The following is a 15,116-nucleotide window of genomic DNA, read 5'->3' on the forward strand; positions in this document are numbered from 1 at the left end:
TTGAATAGGCTCTCCACATAATGCAGTGCACTTGGCAATTTAACAGTTATTGGGTGTAGACATTGCGAGACATTCATGCTGGAAAGTTCTGTTGTGTGGTTCCGTGGAACTACAGTGATTTCTACCTTTAATCTCAGTCCTCAAAGTTGTATGTTGATGCATAAAGGAGGACTTGAGAGCATTGACTATTACTGACATTGTTTCTGGTTCTGTTTTTGAGACTTTAAGTTGCTTGAAGAACCACTTACTCTTGTTAGGCCACCTTGTTTTGAAATCAACAGAGCTATTTATCCCAGCATATGTATTTTCAGTTGAAGGAGTATCAGTTAGCCTTTCTAAACTAGGTTCGCAAGATAGCAAAGCCCTGCAGAAAAAGAATATGAGAGACTCTTTTCTCAGCCCCTCAGAGGATGGTACAGAGCTAAGGCTGTTGTCAGGACGTAGGAAAGTCAGTCCATTGTGTACAGGGGATGCTTTATGGGACTTGGACTTAATTTTCTTAGGGAACCCTTGTTGAAAAGGCTGGGTAGTTTCCCTGATTCATACACATCACTGACTGTTTTATAAGCACTGACCCTTAACAAAGATAAAATATAAGCCTCACACCAGGAGATAGTTTTCTCAATTCCCATGATGTCTGATACAGCGTCAAGTGACTCTTGTATCACCCCTCTACACGTTACAGTCAGCATAAGATTTCCTTTGTGAAATTTGTGTGGTAGCCTCAGAAAACAATCTATTTCATTTTGCCATGTTATCTTTTGTGTATTATGGAATGCTGTAAAAGCTTCTTACCAATTATTATAATTGTGCTTATTATAGCTGCTCCGCTAAAAACCGAGATGAATTCTCAGAGGTCGTCTTTGTTAATTGTTTGCAGTGATCTACTGCAGTTACTATAGTTGATTGTAATGAAATTGATAAAACCATAAGCATGAAATCAATTTTTAGATTATTGTTTTTACTCTACACCACTTCCTCCCCCCCCCCCCCCCATCTTTTCTCCTAATAGAAACTAGCCACAGAAAGAACTGGATATAATGCTTCTGCTCTTCTGGTTTTAGAGCTGAGACACTTCCAAATTTGCCAATATTTGCTTCAGAATTAGTACTACAACTCAGACTCAGTCTTTGAAGTTGTTTTAGTTCCTGAAATAATTATGAGAATTTCTTCATTTCGCAGCTTTCTGGGGATTCCTTCCCAGCTGGGTTTGTGTACTCCAGATTTGCCTACAATATCTAAACAAAACTGGGCCCTCTAGGGTATGTTTCTCAAAGTGGACTACCAATGTCCGTGAACGGTCAGCCCTCCGGTGGTATTTATGAGAAATGCAGATTTCTAGACCTGCTGTATAATTTCTGGGTGGGGTCTCTGAATCCGCCTTTTTTACAAGCCCCTCAAGGAACTCCAAATTCCTGAAAGTCAGAGGGGCACTTTTCTAGGCTTTTTTATTCACTGCTTCCTGGCCAACATAGGTGAAGGGACTGTGGTTCTTTGATAACCCTGTAAATAATCCTCATTTTCATTTGGGTAAAAATTCCTGGTGTAAACTAGTCCCTTTGCAATGATACCTTGAAGCCCACATAGGACTTAAGGAGATCCTAACTTAGTATCATAGGTTCTCACCTTTACAGAAATTGGTTCTGATCTTACTACTCAGCACAGCTTGGGTTCTAGTACTCAAAGCCCACTCAAACCAAATGAAGCTGAGGATGGAATTTACTAGAAGTCAGATGATGTGATTAGGAACTTTCTTTCCATCGCTTGGCTCTGCTTTCTTCCCACCAACAATCCAGGTCCGTGTTCTGATGGCTTCATTATTGTTAGTCCCAGCCAAGTGCCAGTTCAAATATCAGCTTGGGTCACGTCCCCAGTCCTGAACCAACCCTTGTTTTCCTTCCTCCGTATCTGGACTGGGTCCCTGGCCCTGGAACCTAGAAAGACCAAAGTTTGGAAAGGATGATTCCTCAAAGGAAACAAGAGAGATATTTGAGAAGGGAGTGGGAAGGTATCTGAGTAGGCAAAACGAGGAGAATTAAACCACCATGATAGCAAATATCATTGTAGTGAATGTGCTTAAAACCGATGTGGTCCTTAAGTAGAGAACCTCTCTGGGGCCTTTGTAATGTTTCAGCCAAAAGTAGTAATAATGGTAACTAACATTGGTGGAGTGATTATTGTGAGCCAGAACTCTTTTAAATCCTCCCTATATATTGATTATTTAACCCTTTCGGCAACCTACCAAACAGCTTCCATTAACAGCACCATTGAGAAGCACCATGAGAAGAACAGGCATATTAAGTATCCTGCTCAGTGTAACATGTACGTGGGGAGTGACTATTTCAGCTTGAGCATTTTATTTTATTTTTAAAGATTTTTTTAATTTATTAGACAGACAGCAATCCCAAGTAGGCAGAGAGGCAGGCAAAGAGAGAGGGAAACAGACTCCCTGCTGAGCTGAGAGCCCACTCGGGGCTCGATCCCAGGATCCTGAGATCATGACCTGAGCGGAAAGCAGAGACTTAACCCATCCACCTACCCACTGACCCACGCACCCCACAGCTTGAGTATCTTAACTCTATCCTTAAAGTCCATCCTCTCAACCGCATTGCTGTAGGTCTCCAGTTAAGATAGAAGGGCACTTAGTGTTTAATTTAGTGTGAATTTTTCCATTAGTTTATTCAATAAGCATTTACTAAACGTTTGCCTACTAGGAGGACCCATTTTAAACCCTGCTTGACTGAGTATCTATTTCTGTCTTGCCTGCTGAATTCCTGTAACTGAAGCTGATGACCAGGCTCCAGCTCTCTTTGAGGAGTAAGGAAGTGGTCTCCCAGGAGCCTCTGGCAGAGGGCTTTGAACATAGTTAATGGGTTCAGTGGATGAAGGAAAAAAAAAAAGTGTTTAATCCTGAGTTGTTTGTAAGAGTCAGAGGACACACTGCTCCAACCAGGTTTGGTTCCTCCCTCTTGAAGAGAGGCCATTCGGTGGAGTGATTGGTAGCATAGAACATAGCATTATTAATAATAGTCACAACAACAACAACAGCCATGGTCAAAATAAAAATGGCTCCATACTTACCCTGTGCCAAACACTGCTGTACTTGGTTAACCACATGTTAGCTCATTTGATCCTCAAAACAGCTCCCATGAGTGGACACTGCTACTGTGTTCATTTCATGAATGAGTGATTGAGGGCATAAAGAGCCTGAGTAACTTGCCCAAGCCGCACAGATAGTAAATGGCAGAGTTGAAGTTCAAATTCAGCCAGTTAGGGTGTCTCCACCCTCCCCACAGCCCAGTTGTAGGAATGAAAGATGAGGGCGTACCCCTGCAGCTTGGCCTGCTGACTCATCAGAGCTCAGATCACACGGTACTGGCCTCCTTTCGGACTGGAACCTTGGGCAGCTTTCAGACCTTGCTGAATCTCATTTTTCTTGTGTGTTAGTATAAATACACACATCACCAACTTGTGTGGAGGCTAAAATGATATCATTTTTAGGGTCCGGCACATAACAGGTCCTCAAAAATGATGCTAATTATTAGTCCTGGAAAGATCCAGTGGGTACCTGAGTGGGGCAGGCAGTTGGAATGGCAAGAGGATTTTTAAGAGTACCTTGAACTTCTGTCATTAGTAGATGAGTGTGTGGGGATGGCAGTCAGTGCTATGAATGATGCACCATCCCTGGGTTAGCTACTCATTAATCCGTGTAAATAGTTTGACTCAGCTCTTTCATCACCAGCAAACATTCACTGAACCCATTAACTATAGGCAAAGCCCTCTACCAGAGGCTCCTGGAAGACCACTTCCTTACTCCTCAAAGAGACCTGGAGCCTGGTCGTAAGCTTCAGTTACAGAGTTATTAGTCTTCCCAGGAACAATATTAGCCTCACCCCAACCATATATAAGATGACTTAGTGAAGAGCAGGATCTAGGAGAGAATGTTTGGCTAGATTCCTCCAGAAGCTGAAGACGGAAGCCATAATCAGTCATTCATGTATTCATTCATTTAGGGATGCATGCATGTGCTATGTTCTAGAGTGACAGCCGTGAGGAGAACGGCCGCGCACACTGTCTTCTGGAATCTTACATTCCAACATGCAAAAGAGACATTTAACAGACAGTTGAACAATGACTGAATCACAGTTCTGATGAACTTTTAAGGAGTGTGCAGAAAGTATTAAGAGAGAATTTAAGAGAAAGTATCTATCTGGGCTGCTCACGTTTCCTGATAAAGTGACAGCTCTGTGAGATCCAAGGGTGAGTTCAGATCTTGCTCTGCGTTGTTGGGCCTGAGAGAAGGGTGCTCGCAGCTGCAGGAATCTGACCCTCCCGTGGGTTCCACAGAGCCTGGGAATCCCCATGCCAGGCCCGCTGCTGCAGAGACCCCTCTGAACACACCTCTTTGGGACTCCTTTGTGGTTCTTCAGGTAGGTGTCTTTGGCAGACAGACCATCTGATAAAGTACCTGATGAGAACGTTTAGCAAAGATAAAGAAAGGTTGGGCACCTGGGTGGCTCAGTGGGTTAAGCCTCTGCCTTCGGCTCAGGTCATGATCTCAGGGTCCTGGGATCGAGGCCCGCATCGGGCTCTCTGCTCAGCAGGGATCCTGCTTTCCCCTCTCTCTGCCTGCCTCTCTGCCTACTTGTGATCTCTCTCTCTCTATGTCAAATAAATAAATAAAATCTTTTAAGAAAAAAAAAAGATAAAGGTTATTTTTGTCTCCATAATACCCTCTACCTTTGGGAGGTATTTAGTGCTTCTGTTCTGTATGGCATAGAGCATGTAAAACTTGGAAAGCTTCTAGAGTTCTAAAAACGACAAGCCAAGCTGCTAGCTACATGCACACTTACGCGTCTCCCCCTATCTTGCCTACGGATTATATATACCCCGCTTGGTGGCTTACGTGTGCCTGGGTCTCTGCATATGTGCATGCACATTGGGCAGATGGCCTGGATGGGGAGGCTTGTCCTACGTGCAGGCACAACATGTCAGAGAGGTGGGTTAAGGATGACATAAACCACTTCATTTATGGCTGACTTTAGGCCAGTTAGTGACAACACTATGAGGGGCAGAACTCATTTACTTCTGGGTTACCTGAGCATGTTTGTTTTGTTTTTGTTTTTTCCTTTTAATTCATGGTTTTCTTGGGAGTCATCATCAGTGGAGGCTTGAGTGTGAGAAAGAGGCACATTGGGGCATTAGTGGTTTCTCTGAGGGCCGGCTCTTCCCAGCAGGAGAGAACATAGCCTCATGGTCAAGGGGAGCCCTGCAGATCGGCACTTGCATCTGGGGATATCCTCGTTTTGACACTTCAGGACTCCATACCCTGGGCACATCCCTTAACCTCGCCTTGTAGATAATACCCCTTGTCTCATTAAGTTTGTGTGAGAAGTAAGCAGAGTTATTGATAAAGAAAGCATTTGAGAGAAATATGTAGAGTATTGTGTTCAGGGTGTTTTACTGTTATTACAGTGACACTGTAATAAATAAAATGTAGACATTTTCCTTTGTCTCTCGATGGTACCAACAATCCCTGTAGGAGGTTACATGCCACAGATGCCACAGTCCTTCTGGCTACAGGGCCTTGGCAATCACTAATTTTCTGCTAGAAGAACAGTTCCCTCCTTAGTCACACATCACGTTTTTCTCTCTTCCTAAATGGGTAAACCCTACAAGGTCTTCAGAATTAAGCTCGAACTTGAAAGTCTTGGTGCTGTGTCCCCCGATGCCTCCAGTGAGGTTTGTTGCCCATAACCTCTCCTGTTTGTAAGTTTCCGTGCATCTCTGTCATTCTTTGATTTCCGTCTGTGTCCCCACTAGCCTATTGTAAATTTCATTGTGGCAGAGCTTGACTCTGCGACGCCCATTGTTGTATTGTTATACTATTAGCATTTAACGTTGCGCCTGGGATGCAGTCAGTAGTTACGAATCTATGGGATGCATTCATTCGCTTAAGGTTAACAGCACAGCAAATCCAGGTATGCCTGCAGGAGGTCACGGCAAAGTTCCAGTCCTTTTAAGGCTAAGGCGACTCCTTGAACCATGCTGGGTCTGTTACTTTCGATCTGTAAAAGTATAATTTATAGGTGTATAACCCCACTGTGAGATAATTCAAGGAGATACATATATGATTAATTATCATTTAATTTTTAGTGCATTTCATATTTAATAAACTGTGATACAAAACAAACCTCAAGCTGTGTGCTATCTACCAACAAACATGCTGGCTATGGCAGCCTCTTCATTTAGACTGCTAGGTTCCTCCATTCGGGTGCAGAATTTCATTCGGTAAGAAGAATTTCCACAGAAATTTCAAAGCCTTCAGTTTAAAAAGAGAAATTTGCAACTACTTGCCTTAGGAATGTAGGTTTTCTCTCTCCTTTGTCAACAAAACAAACCTGAAAATTAATGAGATATTGAAGCTGATATGTGACTTTTGTATTGCTTTCAAAAACTCTAATTTTGTAGTCACTAAAGCAGCTTCTTTGTTGTCACCGATTAATTTTATAATGAGAAATGACATAAGCTCACAAAAATAAATATTGCTGATTTTAAAATCCAGTTTCTGTTGATGCTGTATGTGACCATCCTGAATAAAACTTCCGCTGGAGGAAGGGATCTCACCATTACAAATTATTTTAAAACATTTTAAAATTACATCCTAGAAAATGTCAACCATCCCTTCACATTCTAATGCCTGTGATTCTTTAACAATAGATTGTCTTCAGCTTTGTGTCACATTCCCTCGACAGTGACATTGAGAAGGATGGGGAAGTTAATACAAACAGGCGCCTACGGCCTAAGGCCGGCCCATGCTGTGGAGAGCGACAGCCGCGGTTCCAACCAGTGCCCACATGGCTAGGGTCAAGTGACATATATGAGTCTCTACACCTCGTACATATTGGGCAAAGTCTTTGTCATAGAACACACTAATATTAAGTATCTTATTAATTCCATTTTTCAATCCTAGCATATTGTAGATGCTTAAAGTATATTCCCTGTATTAAATACGCAACTTAAAATCCCTGATGTCATTCATAAGCAAGTACTATTGTGTGCTAACAAGTTTCTTTAATTGGAGGACCAAGGGCAGGTTTCTCTTTATCCCTGGCTTAAAATGCTCCCAAACACTTCCTTCATGATTAGCAGCTTTATCACCATGGGTTACTGCTCTTCTGTCTAGGAGTTTTCAGTAGCACTGGCTTTGGAGTCAGACGGATCTCGCTTTGAATCTTAGCTCTAACATATAAGATATGAAAGAATTTGGGGGATTTCTTAACCTCCCTGAAATTAATTTTCCTCACTTATATGGGATCATTTAATCATCTACTTCATAGAGCTGTTTTGCATATTAAATACACAGTTATCTCGTACATAGCGAACATTACGCAAGGTTGGCTTTGGCTCTGTTTTCTGACCACAGTATCATATCATTCTATGGTATTATCATCAGAGGTAGTCAGTGGCTTAAAAGCATCTCCTAGAAACATCTATTTCTTTGCTTTTGAAAACCCCTTTTTCTTACATGGTTTGCCATCGTCCAGGAGGCCAGGCCTGCCTTCTCACTCAGAAGGTTTGTCTGCAAGCAATTAGAGAGAGCTAGCCCCAGTCCGCAAGTAATTTTCCAGCTTCTGTTAGGTCACATTTGCTAATGTCCCATTGGCCAAAGCAAGACACATGACTGAGCCCAGAGACAAGAAGAGGAAATGGACTCCCATCTCCTCATGAGGGAGGCTGCCAAACATCATGGCCTTTCCACCCCTCCCCTATCCAAGTCTACCACAAATACTAAGCAATAGATTCTCGTGATCTTGTGAAAGAAAGTCTTCTTTATTTTGATAATAAAGCTATGCTTAAATAAGCACTTCATAATTTCTAAGCCTGAGAGGTGGTTTAAATAGATATTCTTATTTTCATTCACATAACTGATATTTAGAGAGTCCATATGCAATGTCTGAGGGTACATAATGAATTGACTTGGAATAGATTTATGACTGAAGTAATGGTTCTTCCTGTTTACCAGACTTGGCTTATTAAAACTAGTCCCTTTTAAAATTTGTGGCAATTTGGTACCATTATTTTGTTTTTCATTATGACCCAGAGGTCGTTTATTTCCTGGTGGGCTGGATCCTTTTGCTTAATTCTCAAGACATAATAATCCATTTACAAAACAGAAGACATCCTTCTCTTAGAACTTTGTAATCTAACTATAGCCTCTGTTGTTGTCTTTGTCTTTTTGAAAGCATTGTAACTCGTGCTTTTCAATAGCCATGTTGTGAGAGGGTAGACTGCTTGTCCAGTGGATAAATAAGTTTCTGTAGTTACTAGTGTTTCCCTGTCAATACCGCTAACTTGCTGCCACCACTGCCCTAGACTAGAAATTGGGATAAATAGTAGCCCAATAAAATGTATGCCCACTTACAAGATAAAGATCAAGGTTCTATGCTAGAGCTATATAACAATAACCCACAGTGGTTCCGTAATTGTGTTTAGAAACCATGCAATTTAAACTAAAATTCAAGATACCTCCATTCCTGCTCTTCCACTGTTATTTTTTTATTTTTTTGGTTGACAAGATTAAAAATAATGTTTATTTTGTATTACACTTTATAACTTTCACATACTTCATTCAAATATCACAGAAGACTGGGGCTTATAATAAAATTCTATTATAAAATCTCTATCTAATTATAGAAGAGAAAACTGACATTGTAAAAGATAGGTTACTTTCCTAAGATCATGGAGCCCAAAGAGAACATACACCCCACCTGCCCACCCTCATTTTTCTGACTCAGTGCCTATGCTTTCTTCATTTTCATATTGCCTCACTTCACCTTTGCAAAGTGATAGAGAGCTGCTGCCTTCATTCTGTTCTCCATTACTATTTATTTTAGATTTAACTATATATTGAATTACACTATTATTTAACTGTTTCATATATTCTTATTTTCTTAATAGCACAGAAAACTTTTTCTAAGACACTATACTCCCCACCCAGTGGATTCTCCCACATTACCCTCCATCCTCTTGAGAACCTAGGAGGCTGGCAGCAATGCTTGTAGAACCAACTTGTTGCTTAGAATGACTGAAGGTGAGACCAGCAGGCTGCCATGGGAGAGAGAAGGGTGTTTTATTGCCTCATGTAGTTCCCTCTTTAATGGAAGCAGCAGTCGATAGCAGGCTGCCCATAGAAACCCTCAGTCTGTTTTCTCCCCTTCTGTTTAGGCTTCCCCAAAGTACCGCTCACATCCTGCATTTGTCCACAATAATTTGGCCTCACATAGTAGGTTTAAAATAGCTCACTATGCACCACAATAAGACATCTGAGGTGTGCTGTGTGGACCCTTTGCCAAGTGGAAGATCCATGAAGGTCAGTCCCTCCCCAGGCCAATGGCAAAGGCATAAGTAGTTTCTTGATAGTTGCAGGAAAGAACCCAGTGATCAGCGGTACGCCATCCCCTCCCTCCTCACCATAAGGGCCACATGCTTTTCCTCAGCTCAGCGCCCCGGTTGTACATTCTATTTTGAGATCACCTAGTCTTCAATTTTGTTAACCCATGTGACATGTAACATGTTTCGTTTTCCTAGGTTGGCAAATCTCCATTGTTTTTCGCTGAAACTTATTTTTGCATGGTCAGGAAATGTCAGCATTTCACCATTCTTCTCATCTCATTCTTACCATTTCCTTTCAAGTCCCACTAACGCTGCTGTAAGCAGCTCCTCTTTTGCAGGTGTTCATTCTTTTATTCATGTTTCCTCACAGGCACTTTGCCTGGTGCGAGGCGTGTTACAAAGAGCAAAAGCAGGCACCATTCCTGTGTTTACAGTTATTATGGGCTGATGAGGAAGAGAGAGTTTGATCAGATGGTCAGAGGGATAAATGTGGAAAGGTGCCACAAAGGGAGAGACACATGATGATCCACGAGGCTCAAACCAAGTGAGACAGATCAGAGAGTTTTGCTGGGGAAGGGACTCTGGAACAGAGACCTGAAGGCAGAGGAAGGCTTAGAATCCATGGAGAAGAGAGTCAAGTAAAAGAGCAATTATGACATATCTCCGTACCAAAACCAATATGGTGCAAGTGTTAAGTGTAGGGGGTAGATAAGATAAAGCGATGAGGGGTGAGGTGGGGACTTGACATGGCCTGAGAGAATTAGGGAAGACATCCTAAGGAGGTCATATAAAGTTAGTAGGAATAATGAGTAAAAATTATGTGAAGATGAGGAAGGGAAAAAAGATTCCATGGAAGACCACAGAAGGGCATGACACCGTAGACACTGAAGTGAGGCTGAGCAGCCCAAGATGGAAGGGGACACACAGGGACACAGCATGGGCAGCCTTTCAGGTAAAGGTGATATGGCAGTCTACATGCAGAGATCACTGTTGCTACCTCTGCATCTAAAACAACTCTCCTGGGATGGAATTTTTTTCCACCAATCTCTGAAATAAAATACTGGTTTATGGTCCAATTAATGTGTACATATCAAAATCAAATTATGGGAGAACACATGCACACTCCGATGGTAATGCTAGGGCTCCCTAAAGTGGCCCAAGGTGATGGACTCCAAATTGAAATTCAGAATGAATGAGACCTGAATATCAGGAAACTTAGTCTGTAGGAGAGTTAGCTCTTTTCACATCCATGGCACTACCACATTCCCCCTTTTCTTTTTATGTTTAGTTTCCTGAAAGTGAGATGAGTACTCCTGTTTTGTGAACTTCCTCAGATCTAGGGAACTACCCTCGCTCCCTTTCCCATCTGACTTTCATCATCTTCAGTCAGTTACTTCAATAAAAGTAGGCTTCAAAGAAAATGAACCTAACAAATTTTAAATCTCAGACACTGCATTTTTTTTTCCTTTCCCCAATCTTTCCGCTACCAGATATGATCAGTGGTAGGTACTCAGTGGACATAGTTCCCAGAATCTGAGAGTGAATTTTATCTCAATAGTCTGTCTACCTTGATCTTTTCCAGGTCAAAGGATGCAATTTCTTTTTCTAGCAGGTTGTATGCTATGCCTGTTTGCTGTACAAAGAGAAGACCCTCTTAGATTGCCAATTTATTGTCTTGTAATATTTTTCCTTGTAGTCAAGAGAGAAAGTCAAGTTTTATAATAATTATATGTGTTTACAACCACAGAAGAAAAAAAATTTGTTTATTTATTTATTTGACAGACACACATCGAGTGAGGGAACACAAGCAGGGGGAGTGGGAGAGGGAGAAGCAGGCTCTCTGCTGAGCAGGGAGCCCGAAGTGGGTCTCAATCCTATGACCCTGGGATCATGACCCCAGCCAAAGGCAGATGCTTAATGACTGAGCCACCAAGGCACCCCCAAAAGAAAAAACTTAAGAAAGAATTTATTACATAGTTGATATGAATAGTGATACAAAAACAAAATCCAACTAAGGACAACAGATTTTCATGACAGAATATTTTTATTCTAATACAGGATGAAGAGGAGGAAATCAAACAAGAAATTAACATGTTGAAGAAATATTCTCATCACCGGAATATTGCAACTTACTATGGTGCTTTTATCAAAAAGAACCCACCAGGCATGGATGACCAACTTTGGGTATGTAGTGCAATCCAGATTTGCTTTTTACATGAAGAACAACCAGGGCTAAATGGTTTGTTCGTCTATCCTCACATTGGATTAACTACTTCTTTGAAGCTCTTAGCCCCATGATTTCCATAACATTGTGTTTTCAAGATTTTTCCCATTTTCCTATATACCTCTCCTTCTTTTAAGCATCTTTTTTTTTTTTTTAGATTTTATTTATTTATTTAGAGACAGAGAGAGAGAGAGAGAGAATGAGAGAGCATGTGTGGGCAAGATAGGGAGGGACAGAGAGAGAAGGAGAGAGACTCTCAGGCAGACTCTATGCTGTGTGTGGAGCCTGATACGGGGCTTGATCATGTGACCCCGAGATCATGACCTGAGCCAAAACCAAGGGTCAGACATCTAACAGACTGAGCCACCTAAGTGCCCCTCCATCTTTTAAGTATCTTTATCCTTTATACCTTAATGTAGAATATCACTAGAGCAAGTTGTTAAGTTCCCTGGTTTTTCCACTAGTTAGTACATTTATTGAGTTTTAATTATATTTTAGGCATCATGCCATTTGCTTTTTATATATTATATCATTTATTCCAGCTCTTTGAGGGAGACATTTTTGTTTCCTCATTTCTTAGATGACAAAACTTAGGCGTACAAAGATGGTAAGTAAATTGCCCTAAGGTCTTTGTAGCTAGAAATGGCAGAGCCATGATCTAACCAAGCTCTGGGAGTCTTTTTCCTTGCCTGTCACTAATGTATGGATGACTGAAATTTAAATTCCAGTTGTGTGAGTGAAATACCTAAGACAGTGTGATACTGTGTAATTACTCTCATAGGTTGCTTTCCTTTCCCATTAGCTGTGTGCCCCAGTCCTGTATCTTTGACAGTCTGTCCCTCTGAAAGTAGATTCAGTACGTCTGATACCAAAATCACTGCTCCCCTCCTTGCCCTGCACAGATTGCTTTTCTTCTCATCTTCCTGATTACTGTCCATGGAACTTTTACTCACTTTTAGTCCCTCAGGCTGGTGGGCTCATTCAGTGGAAGCCTAGATTTTGCTGTAGACTTCTACTTGATCTATCCGTCTCTCTCTGTCTTGAATCTTTATTTGTCCCATATGTTGCTGTGGGATTAATTACTTTAAAAATACCCTTTTAACCACTTATTCTCTTATTCATTTTCTAGAGTTTTTAATATGTGTCTGACACACAAAATCTATTTAATTAGACAGAGCTTACTATATGCCAAATTATATATTATATTGTGTGGATCCCATGACTACTATTTCATGGATAATTTATTGAAGAATCTCAGTCTACTCTCTTAATGCAAGAGACATTTGTGGTCCAGCTGAGAAGATAAAACATGCACAGTGAATAGAGTTGGTGACCAAAAGGAATATAATAATGTTAGCTCAGAAAAATAACAAGATTTTCATGTCATTTGATAATTGAATATTACAGTCTTTGGAAGTGAAAAGAGCTGCTGGTTATTTTTTCCCCGATAAGTCCTGTCTTTAAATTTAGAATTAAAAAAGTATTTTGGGGTAAATAAACCCTTTTTGTATGATCACCTTGATTTTATATATTCTTATGTGATTTCTGAAAGAGTTATAGTAAGATTTTAATCATGCCCTCTTAAATGTAGGTGTAAATGTGAAAATTAAAAATGTAAAAGTAGTAGGAAAAAATAGTTGTAACTGTAAAATACTAAAGAAAGATATATGAGGGCATGTATGTAAGGGCATATCCACAAAACAGAATTTTGATGAACTTGCCCATATACATTTCTTAAAGTTTCCCATTATAAAAATAATAATAATAAACAAAGTAAAAATACAGATAACTGATTTAGGAAAAACATCCGTTTGGTATATGATGAGACAGAATTTAGTAGCCTTTAGAGATGGAGAATTTTTATAAATCAATAGTAAAATATGAGACTAAGAGAAAGATTAAGAACAAGACAACGATGAACAAAGTAAGAGATGTCAATTATCTATAAAGATGTTCTCAAAATGGAACCATGCCAAGAACATAAATGCAAAAGAAAACAAGAATTAAATATCATTTCTTAACTTGTAGATTGGCAATGATTTTTTTTTTTAATGATATACACAGAATGGACACTTACACCCCCTGCTTATGGAAATGGAGATTGGAGGTTGGTACTCTCTTTACTCAAGGACAATTGGGAATACCTGTGGATAAACACACAGATATAAAAGAATGTATCCTAATTAAATATTTGGGCAACTACATCAAGATGTATGTAGACGTTAACCAATAGGTAATTGCTTAAAGTAAGTCCGTTGAAGGACACTATGAAAGGACGTATCAGCCAGTTAAAAAGCTGTAGATTTATATTTATAATGGATAAACAATTAACTATTATAATGGGTATTTTTAATCCATTTTAAAAATGCTGTGATTAGATAAAACACATTTTCATTTTTGTGAAAAAATGAAAGAAAAAGGAAAAAATGTATCTGCCCACCTATATATATAAATGGTGGGTTGTCTAGAATAATATATACCAATGGTGTTGAAGATATTTTTTATATGGGTAGTCATTTCAGTAATTTAATTCTTGAGAACTTTTTTCTTTTTTATGTCTACTTTTTTTTTTCTTCTAAACTTCCTTTTAACTTGAGCATGAGAGCCATTTCTCTTCCTTCTTTTTTTATTTGTTTCTCTTGGGGCTATCTTTATTCCTCATAGACAGTCAGCTCCCTGAGGACGAGGATGGTGTGGTTTGCATCTCAGTGTCCTCGGTGCTAGGAAGGTGCTGGGTATACAATGGCAACAGAATAGTTGGTCTGTAAAGGAAAGTGATCATCATTGCTGCGAACTTGGTTGCTAATACTATTGGTACAAAGCAGATTTCTACCGGTACTCGGAAAGCTCAGTTTACCTGTGGCCTCTGGGTTCAACAGAAATGATGAGATGATGCAATTTGGAATATCTCTGTGTTCCTTAAAGGACTTCTACATCATCAAGAATCTAGCTTTTTAGCAGTGACCCCCATATCGCTATAAGCTTCAGCAGGTAACAAGTGGAGAATGATAGCTGTTGGAGCCCTTTCGGGAGAGACATGTTTGGTTTGGTCAGGGCATGGTTCCTCGGGAAAAAGAAAGCATAAATGGGGCTTTGGAGCCATCACCTTCAGGAATCACCTGCAGGAATACAAGCTGAGTCACACCCCATTAGTAATATCATTTCTTTCATGAGATGGGCCCGATAGGATGTTATCGGTTTTCTTATGAGAGTGAATTGTTAAAACCTCCATATTTATTTGGAAATCATTGGTTGAAGGGAAGAGAGGAGTGGTCAAGCAGGGATTGACTGGTTTTTACCTTTTCCTGAGGCTGTGATTTTTTAAGTTGGAAAGAAAATTAGTTGTCCTTTCATTTGCTGGGTCCCCATGAAGTTCATTGACTTTCCCAGGGCCTCAAAGCAGGCGTCCTGAATTGTGACAGTTTAGCTTGGCCTGAAGTGCTGGGAAAGGCCCTGGAAGTTTGTTTTATGTTTTTTTAAATAGCAAAACCTGCAG

The 15,116-nt window shown here is 40.3% G+C and overlaps 1 protein-coding gene across 5 annotated transcripts in view; it reads left to right on the forward strand.

The window, feature by feature from the left end:
* The window catches only part of TNIK (TRAF2 and NCK interacting kinase), a 380,511-nt gene that overhangs the window by 227,921 nt on the left and 137,474 nt on the right, over window positions 1-15,116 (forward strand). For all 5 annotated transcript variants that reach the window (XM_059163479.1, XM_059163483.1, XM_059163480.1 and 2 more), the window contains exon 4: window positions 11,455-11,580. In XM_059163479.1, the coding sequence (XP_059019462.1) occupies window positions 11,455-11,580 (126 nt within the window). The remainder of the gene's footprint in view (window positions 1-11,454; window positions 11,581-15,116) is intronic.

The sequence above is a fragment of the Mustela lutreola genome, chromosome 2 (genome assembly GCF_030435805.1).
Source record: "Mustela lutreola isolate mMusLut2 chromosome 2, mMusLut2.pri, whole genome shotgun sequence".
NCBI lineage: Eukaryota > Metazoa > Chordata > Mammalia > Carnivora > Mustelidae > Mustela > Mustela lutreola.